Source organism: Oryzias latipes, chromosome 5 (assembly GCF_002234675.1).
Source record: "Oryzias latipes chromosome 5, ASM223467v1".
Classification (NCBI taxonomy): Eukaryota; Metazoa; Chordata; class Actinopteri; order Beloniformes; family Adrianichthyidae; genus Oryzias; species Oryzias latipes.
In genome coordinates this window covers 25,291,506-25,306,083 of record NC_019863.2, presented here as the reverse complement: position 1 = coordinate 25,306,083, position 14,578 = coordinate 25,291,506, and the positions used below count along the sequence as shown (strand labels likewise).

Sequence of the window (14,578 nt, the reverse complement as noted above, 5' to 3'; positions counted from 1 at the left end):
GGTTCTCTACTGCTGCTTTTCCAAAATATTTTGAAAGTTGAAAGAGAGTCATTAGTTTTCCTGACGGGACTTTTGCTGTGTGTTTCTTTAGGCTTGTGATTTGGTTTTTCTCCACAACAATCACAATGGTTCAAAACAATTTGAATTTTGATGCTCAACAGTTACTACCTGTGGCAGTGTTTGATATGGGCAAGGTGAGCGGTAGCCCAGGGCGACACATGATGGGGGCAGCATCTTCAGTGCCCGCAGTGTTACACATATGGAAATAGCTATGACAAACAAGAGACTTTCAGTTTTTATTCTGACATGCCTGCTTCAGCCTTTTATTATGACACAGCTGACACTGAACATCCACCAATCTCTTCATCCCCTCCCCTCTCCACACTTATAAAAAAAAAGGATGAAATAACTAAGAGTGAAACAACGTAAAATAGCCACATGAAAAGGCACTCAGGAAGAAGAAAAACCCGTGCTCAACCCAATTTCGACCAGAGCAGGCAATGGGGATTATTTCCCACAATTCCCCGCTCCGACACAGCAGACCCAACATGCACGTGACCACCGCCCTCTGCTGCAAGACACTCGCGCCCACACCTCTTTGAGTCTTTGGAACATAACAAGTCAAAAAATACGAGAGGGGGGGCAACTCACCAGTGCCTGGGTGAATCACACTAACACAGGTAATTGGGAGTCTTTTTCTCTCTAACAATCAACTCTATTTTTTTCTTCACTAGTCCTGTCCAACAGCTAAGCAAACAGATGAGAGCTGAAAGCCTTTTGTGTTGGACATATTTCACTTTTACAACGGGGGTTATGAATCTTATGATACACCAGATGTATATTTAAATAAACTCACTTTGTAATTTCAGCTAAACTTTATTCATGTTAATTATATTTGTAAATATTTTTTGTTGGACCGGACAGAAAAGAAAAGGAGGAAAGAAGAGAGAAGGATGACAGATAAGGGGGGGGGGATCATGAAGTGTCAGAAAGCAACAAGTTGCTGGAGCTTTATAATCACAACTGACAGGTTAAAATCTATGAAAAATCTCAAATGGGCGGGGCCTGTCCACACACACACTCAAAAGTTACAAACACACCTGTTGGCTCCAAAAGTGTTCACACACAAACAAGTTCAGGTTTTGAGGGCAGTGGCTGCCACCATCTGTATAGGAATTCAGCAAAGCAAACACCAGCTCCCAGAAAGGAACAATATTACTTTTGTCAGGGAAGGAGAGAAACCACAAGCACAGCGCAAGACCTCAACTGGGCTGCTAGCCTCAGCTCGTGACTGGAGATTACAGGTGGACCTGGGGAGAAAGCTGAAGTTTCCAGAGCAAATTGCAGAGACTTCCCTCAGGCCAGACCTGGTTTTAACATCAGACGCCACAAAGCAAGTGGTGCTGCTAGAACTTACAGTACCCTGGGAAGATCGGATGTGCGAGGCTAACGAGGGGAAGAGGACCAGATACTTGAACTGGTGGAGGCCTTTAGGATGAGTGGCTGGAGGGCACATTGTGAGCCATTTGAAGTGGGCTGCAGGGGTTTCCCAGGGCAATCCCTGCACTGAGTACTCAAGCTCCTGGGTATTCGAGGGTTGCAGGAGAGAAAAGCCACCAAAACCATCAGTGAGGCAGCAGAAAGAGCTTCTAGGTGGCTGTGGATCAAAAGGGCAGATTTGTGGTGTAGCGCTCCTCGGACACAAGCTGGGGACTGATCACCCCAGGCTAGGTCGCCCAGGTGAGGGTGTATGATGATCTAAGACCCAAAACACCCCGAGACCCTGGGTTCATCACTGAGGATGTGTCCGAGCTGCACCAGTTGGTGTATTTAGTTACACATGGACATACTACCGCTAACATAGTACAGGGCGACAGTGGCTCAGGTGGTTGAGCGGGTCGTCCAATGATCGAAGGGTTGGCGGTTCAATCCCCGCTCCCACCAGCCAAAATGTCGTTGTGTCCTTGGGTAAGACACTTCACCCTCCGTGGCTCCACTGGTGTGTGAATGTGTATGAATGTCCCGGTGATGGTCAGAGGGGCCATAGGCGCGAAATGGCAGCCACGCCTCTGTCAGTCTGCCCCAGGGCAGCTGTGGCTACAACCGTAGCTTACCATCACCAAGTATGAATGAGGAGTGAATGAATAATGGACACAATGTAAGCGCTTTGGGTGTCTTGAAAAGCGCAGATAAATCCAATCCATTATTATTATTAACATTCACACACGCTTACTTATGCATTCAGACTAACACGTGTGAAACATTTCATTCAGTCACGCAAACTGTTTGCGCAAAAGTGAGATAGCACCTGTGCTCAAGTCAGTGTTTATGTTCTTCTGGGGTGGATGATGGAACGTAAAAAGAGGGAGAGAACCCAGCCGCCCCCCTACCAAGGGCCCCACTGCAGCAGCAGCGGCAGCCGGGACCCCCCAACACCCGCACAGTACAGAAGATAGAGAAGCACCTCCTGCCGGGCAACCACATCCGCCACCCCGAGCAGGGCCAGCGGGACCGCCACAGCGGCCCCCAATGCCAGAGAGCAGGGGGGCGCAGGGGGTAGAGAGTGCAAGCACCAGCCCACCCTGTAGAGCAGCCTCCCCAGCGCACCCAGGGGGCACAACGAGGGGCCCGCCTCAGGGGGGCACCCCAAGCCCCAGACAGGCGGCCCACCACCTCCCAGGAGTCCTGAGCATCCCTCCGCCCCAGGAACGAGGCAGGGCCCCCCAGGGAAGACCCGCCCCCACGCTCCAGGCAGCCCCCCCCAGGCCACGGTCAGTCCAGGAGAGAGCAAGGCAGGGAGCGGCCACCCCGCCCGGGAGAAGAATGCCCAAGAGGATCAAGGGTCCCCAAGGGGTGCTATAAATATGGCCCGACCAGGCTTACCCGCAGTTGGAAAATACGAAGAAGGCCGGCGCCCAGGGGCCAGGACCAGAACCCATGCCACTGGGACACGGACACCCCCGGCTCAGATGTGATATGATCCCCGGCTCCCGGTCTTGCCAGAGAGCTCAGGGATTCCTCTCCCTGCGTGGAGAGAGGGCCGCCGGGCCCAGGAAGCCAGCACCCCAAGGACAGGGCCGCCGTGACAGAGGGCCCCGGTTCCCTCCACCAGGGTTAGGCCGGGGGACAGAAGATCAGAACTCTCTAACAATCAACTCTAGGCCGCAGCTGCGCTGCGCGCTCCCGTCATAGAGACGGTATGCAAGAAGGAAGGCGGGGGATGGGGGGGACTTTATGAGATCATAAATAAATTATAGATGTTTATGAATGGATTGAGGTTTTTTGGATGATTTTTACTGTTGGTGTTACACACAATTAGGGAAATGCCAAATAATTTTGGAGTAATCCCATTCATGAGTTCTATGATTTAGTTTTTAATGTTTTTTAAGACCTCAAAATGATATCCACAATAACAGTTTTTTTTTTTTAGATCCAATGCTTCTGATCTGTTTCACAAAGACACACACAGGACGTCACACACCAAGAAATGAACTGATTGATAAAAATGATGGAGGACTCCATCTCTAAAAAATTATAAGAGCAAAGAAAACAGAAAGACATGATTTCTTTTTCTTATTAATATTTCCAGGCTTTGTTTATTTTGTTTTGCGTGTTCATATTTGTATATTTTTGAGAGAATATATTTTTATGGAGAGCAAAATATTATACGTTATTAAAGGTTTAACTTGAGTTATTCTGGAGTTATGTTCCTGTCTGTTTTTAATTCATATTTATGTTCAATGATTTACGTTTTAAATGTTTAAAAGGTGTAAAAGTTTAGCTTTAGTATGTTCAGTAAATGTTTATGTTCTTCGGCCCAAAACCTAAAGCGTGTTACAAGTCTAGAAAATTCATGCATTTTTGTGTAAAATGACCAAATAAAAGATAGGGAACACAGGGGTGGGGGGTGGGGTGTTACTCGCCCAGGGAGTAAGTTAGTATAGAATAGAATAGAATATCATTATTTCTATAGCACTTTTCCCAGAACGAATCACAAAGTGCTTTAAAGAAAGCATAAAATCCTCTAAAAACACAAAAAGTAATAAAATACAATAATAATAATAATAAAACAAAACACAGTAAAACGTAGAAAAACAAGGACTAAAATTAACTAAAAGCTCTCCTGAATAAAAACTTCTTGACCTGAGATTTAAAACACACAAGGAGTCGATATTGACGCAACAACAGAGGGAGGGAGTTCCAAAGATGAGGAGCAACAGCTTGAAATGACAGCTCTCCTCTAGTTAGTGTAGAACCACCACTGGTTACTACTAAAGGGTATTTCAGGCCGGGTGTGTATTTGAAAGTTGTTTTAGCTTTGGATATTAATTAATTTTAGGCACTATGTTATGCATTTCCCTGTAAAGGCAAATAAATGAACGAATAAAACATTTAACAAGTTGCAGCTGGTTCTGTTTGTGCGTGTTGACTCAACAAGTAAAGGTTTGTGTCACACCTCACTCCTACAAACACCTGACGGAGCTAAATACAAATTTGTGCTAAATTCACCTGGAGTAATTGCTAATGTAGTATTAGTAATGAACTGTTTTACGGTTGTAATATATGAAAGCATATGTGTCTCATAATTCAAAATAAAGGTCAATACCAGAAATGCTTTTTCATTTAAACAGGTTAAAACCACATTTGCTGGCAGACAAATAGATGCATTAAGGGGAGAGACTGTTAAGAAAGGGATGATGGGATATCACCAGAGGCTTCCTTCCGTGCTTACAGTCCCGCCCACAACTCAGACCTCCTATCGTGCTACACAAAATATGTCCAAGAAAATGAGAGGTTTTTCATTTTGCTTAAAAACTGCATAAAGACCATTGGGGACAATTTACAACAGATCAAAAATATGAGTGGGACTTTAAATGATCCAGAAGCCTAAGTAGGGTCATTCACAGAGAATTTTGCTCTCAAATGTACAATTAAAAAATTCTTTAATGTTACATCATTTGAATCATACATTAAGTTACAATATTAAATCCATCTACAGATGTGAGAACCCTTTAGACGGTATGAATGCTTCGTTAGCTTGATGATGGGATTTTTTTTCTTTCCTTGTATAGCTCATGATGCTGGCTGTGGACTGGTGTTTTATCAGGCAGGATTGAGCAGAGATCCAATTAGATTTTTCTTGTACAAACATAAGGACACTCAAAGCTGTCCAATATTTAAGAGTTCATTAGAAATCTGTTCCATCCTCAAACTTCTCAATTTAGGGCACAAAAGGTTACAGACACTTGGGTCAGATTGATGGCTTTTTCTTGTTCCCAAACTCTGATCCATGTTAAAAACAGCTCGTCCACTGAATCATAGTAAAACAGTCATGTATGAAGAGCATCTGGGTGCAGATGGAGTGAAACAGCAGCTCTGCGGTGCAGGAACTTCAGAACGTCCTCTCCAGGGGGTGGGAGCAGATGTAGGCTCTGTTCTGCAGGACGTTCTGGGCGATCTTCTTGATGTTGGCGTCATTGTTCTCCGGAGAGTCTGGAATAGATTTACATGGGAGTTACAGAAAGCACTCTCACTTCTGGAGTGTGAGGTTCACGTCTGCGGTGAGCTCGGCATGAAACAAACATCAGAAGAAGAGGGAACAGAGAGGAGCCAGGGGTGGAGGAAAACCCACAACACATGGGAGTCTTTTACAGCTGGGGCCTGTTCTCAATTACAGCTTCATGTTTGACTCACGTTTCTCCAGCTGAACCATCCAGTAGTTGTTTTTGAAATAGGCGTCGCTGCAAAAAGTGTTTGCGAGGAGCACCTGGAAAACAAACAAAGCAGCAGAGTGAAAATGGAGAGAAAGGCAAAGTCTGCAGCTGCATGACAGCAAAGATTCTCAGAAGCAGGCGAGGAGATCAGAGGTCTGCAGGTGAGGACACTTCAGGACGGGCTGGCATGGTCTCCATGGTGCCTCCTCCCTGACACACAAACATCTGCTGACTTTCAACACTCACAACTCCCTAAATTCGGGTTTCTTACCCACAGCACCCCCTAGTGTCCACCTCAATAATAGTTACTGAGCACAAATACTTTTAGGTTCAGTTTATTTGTTAAAGCACTACCCAGAAGACTATTATAATCTATTTTTTTCCAGATCATTCCACAAAGACCAGATTGTAAAACTGTAGTTTAAGAACTCTGAACACCAGGTTAATGGAAGACTCTTCAGTGTAATCCTCAATCACCAAGTAATCTCACAGCTTCATTCTAGAGCAGGTTTTCTGCACAGTGAATCAGTTGTCTCACAGTTCCACACAGTTCTCTGAGCATGCCCAGTGGGGGTTAGCTCCACTAGCTTCCTATGATCCTGTGTGGAAAGTAGTTTGCTTCTAACTCTGCGTTTGTGGTGTGCATACCTCGTGGTCGTGGTTCCTGAGGCCGATGCTGATGGAGCGGCTGGCTCTGGAAAGGACGGCGGTCATGGCATATAGGTTGATCATCACATCTGCAACTTTCTTCAGGATGAGCTGCTCGTCCACGATAGTCTGAGGAAAAATGAATCCAGATCAGTCACGTCATGGCTCAAAGCTTCAGCAGAAACCCTCATCCCTGCAGAGCAGATTAAACCCTTGAAAGGCTTCATTTAGATCAGTGTTACCTTTCCATATCTGTACAGCAGACCCTCCACTGTTGTTCCAAAAAGGTGGACGTTCTGCTCAAATTTCTTTGCACTTTCCTTCAAACAAAAAGCAAAAATGACAGAGGAGTGGATGGACTGCAAGATCACACCAACATGCCACAGGGGGAGACTTTACCTCCAGGCTGGGGTGCACCACACCGTCCTTCCCCGTCAGACCCAAGTCCACGGAGCCTCCATAGAAGTTCCTCATTTTCTTACCAAACATGCCCATGACCGTACCGATGTTTCCTTTCTTCATCTCCCTGCAGACAAAAAGCAGGGCTGGAGCTGCGTTCGTTTCTGATGGCTGCAGTTTCTGCACCCATCGGTTAGAAGACGTACTTGATTTTCCCTGTGAGGACTTTGCCGGCGTGCTGCATCCCTGTGAGGGCGACGTACATCCTCAGGATCTCGTTCGTGCCCTGCAGACACACACAGAAAGATAAGAAGGACCAGCCTGCTCTGTGTGGAAGTATGTGTCAAATAAAGCAACATAAAAAGAGAAAACTACATATGATGATGTAAACAGCTGAAACTTCGCTGACAGATGAGGAGATTGCAGTCTTGATGGGGAAACACTTTTGAGGCATTTATTAATAATTTCCACTTTATCGCACCAGATGTCAACGACATCCCTACAGCTGATGATTCCTGCTGATGACATGCGCCTGACGTCTTCAGCTGGGGGAAGCGGAGCCACTACAATCCAGTGACCCACAGTTTCAAGCACAGATGTAGTTTACATGTAACTGAAGAAACAAGGTCTGAATTCCCTCACTACTCACTATATGGTGCGTTAGCATTTTGTATTACAAAATAATAATTCAAAATCCTAGAAATTTCCCAGAAGTCTCTGTGAAAACTAGTGGGCATTGTTGCATTAAAACTAGGGCTCTAGTCCTGCACTATATCATATTTTATGGGTTAGGGAGAAGTGAGGAAATTCAGACATAGCCTAGGTGTTTGACATGTTTTGCTGAATATTTGAGACATCAAAACTAATACTGGTAGTTCCCAGTTTGGTTTTTACTGTGTGGTCTCTTGCACGATCTCCATCAGCTTCACAGCACTGAGAGCTTAATTGCATTAATAGTCATTGCATAAGAACCTAATGACTGATAGAAAATGCCTGTTAAAAGTGGTGATAAAATGTTCGTGTGATTCATGACTGAATTGCTGTAATATTTTATTTTTTTGTCGCCAAATGTCTAATTTAGCAGTCCTTGTACAGGTTTGCTCACTGCGCACGGAAGCAATGTCTCCAGCATATATTTTTCCTACACCAGTGTTTACATTAAGCTTTGTAAATGGCGATGTCCACCTGCGTTCCTTAACTTTTTTGCGTGTAGAAACTGACATAAATAAGGCTTCTGGTCAGCTCTGAGGCCCCAGTTTCTCCTGAGATTCGGGGAAATCCTGATGTTCAGCTTGGACAGTTTTTAGTACAGGACACCCAGAGGCTGCACTGATCGGATCCTGAACAGTGACACCTGCATACTGCAGCCCTGCCTCATCTTTACCTCAAAGATGGGTAGGATGCGGCAGTCCCTGACGAAGCGCTCATACGGGTAGTTCTTGGTGTAACCCAGACCTCCGAGGACCTGCAGAGCCTCGCTGACGCAGATCCAGCCTCCCTCTGAGCTGAACACCTGCGCGGCACAGAGACATCAGGGTGGGGCTCAAGCCTAGCACGAAATAGAGCACAGGAGGGGGGAGGCTGCATCTACCTTGACCATGGCAGCTTCCAGAGAACAATCTGGAACTCCAGGTCTATCCATCATTCCTGCAGTCAGGTAAGCCATGCTCTCCATCACAAAGGCATTGATGGCCATCAAGGCAAACTTCTCCTGCAGAAACACATGAGGACTTTTTAGCTTGGGTGTTAGCTGCTTTATTACAGTGAGGAGGCTGACAGCATACCTGGATCAGGCCAAACTCACTAAGGCTTTTGTTAAACTGCTTCCTGGTGGCGGCGTACTCAGAGGCCATCTCTGCGGAGAGAATATATAGAAATGCAGAGACTTCGAAAAGCACCACAACCTTCAGAGAATATCTGCTTACCGATCAGCTTTTTGATCATTCCGGCACAGGAGCTGCCCATGCTGAACCTTCCAGAGTTCAGGATGTTCATGGCGATCTGTTCATCACAAAGCTCCCATTAATGACCGACAAACACCTTCAACTGGTCAGGCTGCAGAGCAGGGCACAGTTTACCTTGAATCCTCCTCCAATCTCACCAATTACATTCTCCACCGGCACCGGCACATTGTCAAAGGACACCTCACAAGCTGGAAGTAGAACCAAAGCTCAGCTTCACAGACCCGACAAAGCTTGGAGTCCAACTCCGCCCCACTTACTGTTGGATCCCCGGATGCCCAGCTTGTCCTCTGGCTTGCCGCTGGTTATCCCCCCAAAAGCCCTCTCAACAATAAAGGCTGAGATTTTGTCTTTTTTGACTCCGTCCACCTCCACCTCAGTGCGAGCGAACACTGTCATGATGTCCGCCATCCCTCCGTTTGAGATCCAGAACTGACAGACAAAAGAGGAAGCTCAACACACCTACATGTAAAAAAAACAAACACGTGCACCCATGTGAGCGTCCACCGTCTCACCTTGGAACCGTTGATCAGGTAATGTTTTCCATCTTCAGACAGGGTAGCTCGAGTCTGAATGGAGGCCGCATCACTCCCACTGTAACACCAGATAACAGTCAGCCACGTGCACACAAACGTGCACTGTCATGTGCACAGACAATTCAGTGTTCTATTCCCTGAGTGCATAAAACTGTAATGTTTGTTTTGGGAAATTCAGACATGAAAAAAATTGTTTAAACTTTTATTTTGAAAATTTAAGTTAAAATGATGTTAATCGTTTGATCCAGACTCTTCCTAACAGGGTGACAAAGAAAAAATAGAAAGACGCTAAAGTGTTTTGTTGTAGAGGAAAGATTATTAAGATATACGACTACTTTCCTTCGAAATAAAAGCCTGTGTACTTTCAGTGAGATAAAAAGATGTGTGTGGGGGGGGGGGGGGGGGGGGGGCTGTGTGTACATGCATTCTCTCTGTTACTGCTGGCAGATATTCCCGTGCTCCATCACCTCTTTGCTGTCGGGCTGTGAGCAGAAACACGAATGAAGCTCCACAGAAAGGTTGGATGCTTTTACCTCCCAGGCTCTGTCAGGCAGAAGGCTGCCACGTGCTCTCCTGATGCCAGCTTGGGTAGATACTTCTTCTTCTGAGCCTCCGTTCCCGCCAACAGAATGCCCTGAAATTCCGGTCAACAAAGTCAGAGAGTTTCCAGCAGTAGTCCGGGGTTGCTCAGTAGAATCCCAGGGAGCTCAGACATGTCATCTTAACGTCTGAAAAGGCATTTGGGTGAAACTTTGCTTCAGAGCTGCACCTTCACCTTCAATCCGATGGCTTGATGAGCAGCCAGAGTCACAGCGATGGAACCATCTAAGGCGATGATCTCGTTCAGACGGGCGTAGGTGGTGTTGGACAATCCCAGACCACCTAAAGGGAAGGAATACAGCACGGACGTGTAAACATCAGGAGTTCAGAGAAATTCCAATGGCTGTACTGAACAGGACAAACCTGTTACCTTTGTGTAACTACACCATTTAATTCACATTCAAATTTATTTATAGAACACTTTTCCTGCTAGCCAACACCTAAAAGTGCTTTACATAAAATTAAGAAATAATAAAAATACTAGTAAAAATACTAACCATAATTGAAAAAAAAACACACATTCTACAAAAACATCCAATTAAATCAAATCAAAACATAAGGAAATATGAAAAAAAAACAAAATAAAGAAAAGCTAAATAGATGAATTTTGAGTTTTTTTTAAAAAAAAAACTCCACAGTGGGTGAAGCCCTCAAATTCTGAGGCAGGCCTCTCCACAGGCTTCGCCGAGGAATTTTGTTCAGACCTGTGGAACCCAGCTGACCTACACCTGACCACCTGAGGGCTCTGGGAGGGTAAAACACTAAATGCAATCAGGACAGAAATGAAGGTCCAATTACATTAAGACTGTTAAAGACTAACAAAAGAATCTTAAGATTGATCCTAAAGGTAACTGGGAGCCAGTGCAAAGAAGTAATGTGCTTTTTCTTTTGTGGTCCATGAAGCTGAGTTCTGAACAATCTGCAGCTGATTAATAGCATTTTTCTTATTTGGCAGAAAGAACGAGATTACAATGATCTATTCTAGATGTTATAATATTTCATCCTGGTGCAGGTCAAGAATTTTGTGTCCTTAGACAACTTTTTGGTCTTGGTCATAGTAGAGTTTGGAGAGTGACTGTTTGAGGTTGTGGACAGGTGTCTTTTATGGAGATAAGTTCAAACAGTTGCCACTAATACAGGTAAAGAGTGGAGGACAGAGGATCCTCTTACAGAAGAAATTGCAGGTCTGTGAGAGCCAGAAATCTTGCTTGTTTTTAGGTGACCAAATACTTCTTTACCACCATAATTTGCAAATAAATTCTTTAGAAAATCAGACAATGTGATTTTCTGGATTTTCTTTCTCATTTTGTCTCTCAAAGTTGATGTAAAACAATGAAGAAAATTACAGGCTTCCCTCATCTTTTTAAGTGGGAGGACTTGTGCAATTGGTGACTGATTCATTACTTTATTGCCCCACTGTAACTATGAATGTTTATGCCATGTCTCCTGATGACATCACCAAGCGGAAGCAAGGTTAAAAAGTGTGGGACCAAGGACGGAGCCTTGTGGCACACCACGTCATACTTTGGCTGTCAGGTGACAATAAAATCTTTTCCTGTGAGGGAATATTCAAACCAGCTAAAGACTTCCAGTAATTCCAGCCATGTGATGTAGTCCGTTTAAAAGAATTGAGTGATCAATTGTGTCAAAGGTTACGCAGGTCCAACAAAAGTAAAATTGAAGGGGTTTTTTTATGTCAACATTGGACTCGAGATCATTTATGACCTTGACAGCCAATGACTGTCCATCAATTAAAAAAAGGTTGAAGAAAGAGTCAAGTTACTTGTGACTTCCTGCAGCTGACAGATGATGTGTGGAGGAACAGATTTTGGAGTTTGTCAGTTCACAAACAAGAACTGTTCTTCGACTGTCTATGCTGGTGTAAACATTTGGCCCCTGAAGATGACTCTTGTGTGGGTAGAGCTACAAGCTCCCCCCAGCTGTTTTCATTGTGGCTTTTCCGAAAGATCCCGTCAGGTGTGCACTCAAACGCCACGCTGCGCTCTCACCGTACTCCTCTGGAACCATGATGCCGAACAGGCCCAGCTCCTTCAGGCCCTTCATAGTCTCCGCGGGGATCCGGGCTTCCTGATCGATCATCGCCGAGTCAACTGAGGACATTTACCAATTAAAAATCTGGCAGACGCCAGGGTTTAACGTTCAGAGCAGTGGCAGCGTCTTACCCTCCTCACTGAAAAACTTCTCCACTGGAGCAACAAACTGATTCAGCTCCTCCAGCTCCTCATTACTGATTTCTGGATAAGGGAAGACCTCAGCCTGGGGAACAGAACACCAAGTAACGTTAAAGTAAAAGCACAGATGAGGTTCAATTGCTTCCAGACCAGGAGCTTCGACATAAACATTGGAGAAAGCCTCTCTTTCAGCAGCAGCTTAGGGTAGGTCAGACAGAAACATCCAGAGCTCCACTTCTGCTGCAGAAGACATGTCTGCAGCCAGGAACAAAGAATTTTGCCGTCTAACTTAAACTTGGCTTCCTGGTAGATCATTTTCTTGAGAAAGAAAATGACACTCATCATCAGCAGAGACCCAAACAGAACCACAGACGTGTCTGGACAGAGCCACAGGACAGCAGACCCACCGAATACAGTTTTTCAACTAAACCCAACCAACCCGCCCTCTTACTTTGTTGACTTGACCCAGGAACAGGTCTTTGGCGTACGCCAGGCTTCTGCTGTGAGTTTTAAAGCTCCTGCGGGGTTGGACGTGCCGGGGAAGAAGGGTCCGTTTGGCGGGAAGACCAAGCAGCTGCTGACCCGCAGAACCGAACCTGGACCAGACTACGAACCGACTCATATTGTTCTCTGACGGTGACAGTACATGAACGAGTTATGGAACTGTGTACAGCACCTTTCACCCGTTTCTGGCTCATATTGATGACGTAAATACTTAGAGTCGGGAGGCGTTCACGGACCCTCGAAAAAAGCACTTTCTCTCAAAAGAGGTAAACGTGAAAAGAAAATATAAAATTCCCTGGTGTTCATTACACAAACACATACAGATTATAGTGGTTCATTGGGAAGATAAATGTTTTACTTATTTTTGAAGAAATTTCTGACTCATCATTTGGTAATAACGTTATGTTGGATCAGTCAAACAGTCATGGAATTGTGAAAAAGGATTGTTAATTTCATTTTCTTTATAAAACCAAATTAAGCAGAGACATTTGTGCTGTGAAACAAAGCAAGACATCTTTATTCTTGTTTTAGCTTTCTTTAGCCTTACTAACATTATGGAAATATAATTTTCAAGTTGTTTTGAATCAGTCCCCATCTCTGCTGCTGTTGACACTGAAGCTATTGTGTGGAACAGTTTAAAACTGCAGTTAAAGATATTTAAAAAAAAAAATTTTTATTTAACCTTTATTTAACCAGGAAAGTCCCTTTGAGATTAAAACCCCATTTTGTTGTGTATATATGTGTGTGTATTGACTCCATAGTTTTTCGTTTTTCTTTATATATTGCTCCTTGTACCTGTACTGCTGCTGCAACAAGGAAATTTCCACATTGTGGGACTAATAAAGGAATATCTTTCTTTTCTTTCTTTCTTTTCCAAGGGGCAGCACATTTCAATACAAAAAATACAAAAACACAAACCCCATTAAAACCACATACATCATAAAAAGCAGTTGCACATTCTGTTTCAGTCTCTGATGCTTTGAGCTTGTTCTTAAAAACATTTAAAGATACCAGTTCAGTTAGTTTCCAGTCTTTCTGCAGCATATTCCAATTAAAAGGAGCAGAGTGGACAAAGGCTTTTGACCCCAGCTCTGTGCGGGCAAATGGAACAGAAAGCAACAACTGGTCTTTGTGATTAAAGAACAAATGTAGGGAGGCAGTAATCCAAGCAAGGCCTTGTAAATAAAAGTGTACCAATGTCCATGCCTCCTAGTGGCCAGAGAAGGCCACTGTACTCTTGTATACAGGTCACAATGATGCGTCATCGATCTACAGTTGGTAATGAACCTCAGGGAAGCGTGATACATGGTGTCAACCTTTTTGAGAGATGAAGATGAGGCATTCATATACAGAATATCACCATAATTCAGCACAGATAGAAAAGTTGCAGCAACAATTTTTGTTTACTTTAAATCTGCTGTCAAGATACAAATAATTGTATCATCAAGACAAATAAGGCAGCAATAATTTTATTACACCGAATTAATTTATTTAAAACATTTTTCAATGTACAAACACAATGATCTAATCTATAACCCCAGCATTTATTTTATGCAATTTTATGTGGATTTCTGTGTCCAACACCCAAAAATGTTTTACTATTTACATTTTTTATTTCAAACAGCTGCATGTGTTTAGAGGGACTTCAGAACTGAATTAGTATGCATTATTAGGCTCATGTTTTTTGATTGAAAGGTGGCAATCATTGCAGCTTTTTATGTAAACTCTGGGCGAAAAAGCTTTACTTTAGCAATTTGGTGTTTAAGTCAAATAAGGCCTTTAGATAAAACCTTAAAACTGAATTGTGCACCAGTCTGCAACACAACCCTGACTTAAAAAGATGAATAAATGAGAAGAAGAGACACAAAAACTGAATGCAGTTGACATGGCAGCAGACTGACAGATCAGAGTAAAGTTCAACTGAGTCTGAAGAAGCTAAAAATTAAAGGCATGTGGTTCTCTATTTATTTTATTTCAACATGCCATGTTACAGTCCCGCTCCTCAATGCAGAAAATAGACTCAA

The 14,578-nt window shown here is 44.0% G+C and overlaps 1 protein-coding gene across 1 annotated transcript; it reads right to left on the bottom strand.

The window, feature by feature from the left end:
• Positions 1-4,926: 4,926 nt before the first annotated feature.
• On the bottom strand, positions 4,927-12,752 carry acad9 (acyl-CoA dehydrogenase family member 9). Its single transcript, XM_004069065.3, has 18 exons — positions 12,502-12,752; positions 12,042-12,135; positions 11,868-11,969; positions 10,034-10,140; positions 9,792-9,892; positions 9,238-9,316; positions 8,983-9,154; positions 8,840-8,913; positions 8,687-8,762; positions 8,546-8,616; positions 8,353-8,472; positions 8,146-8,274; positions 6,968-7,047; positions 6,762-6,888; positions 6,605-6,682; positions 6,363-6,491; positions 5,695-5,767; positions 4,927-5,493 (listed from the first exon to the last, which is right to left on the bottom strand). The coding sequence occupies exons 1-18, from the start codon at positions 12,670-12,672 to the stop codon at positions 5,393-5,395; spliced, it is 1,884 nt and encodes a 627-aa protein (XP_004069113.1). The 5' UTR covers positions 12,673-12,752; the 3' UTR covers positions 4,927-5,392.
• Between the last annotated feature and the right edge of the window lie 1,826 nt (positions 12,753-14,578).

Bases quoted from the DNA above. Each gene is read 5' to 3' on its own strand.
- acad9 (XM_004069065.3), bottom strand. From the start codon at position 12,672: ATGAGTCGGTTCGTAGTCTGGTCCAGGTTCGGTTCTGCGGGTCAGCAG. The intron at 9,893-10,033 runs GTGAAGGTGCAG...CCGGAATTTCAG, and splicing joins ATCAAGCCATCGGATTGAAG to GGCATTCTGTTGGCGGGAAC. The intron at 8,914-8,982 runs GTAAGTGGGGCG...TTCTACTTCCAG, and splicing joins GGGCATCCGGGGATCCAACA to CTTGTGAGGTGTCCTTTGAC.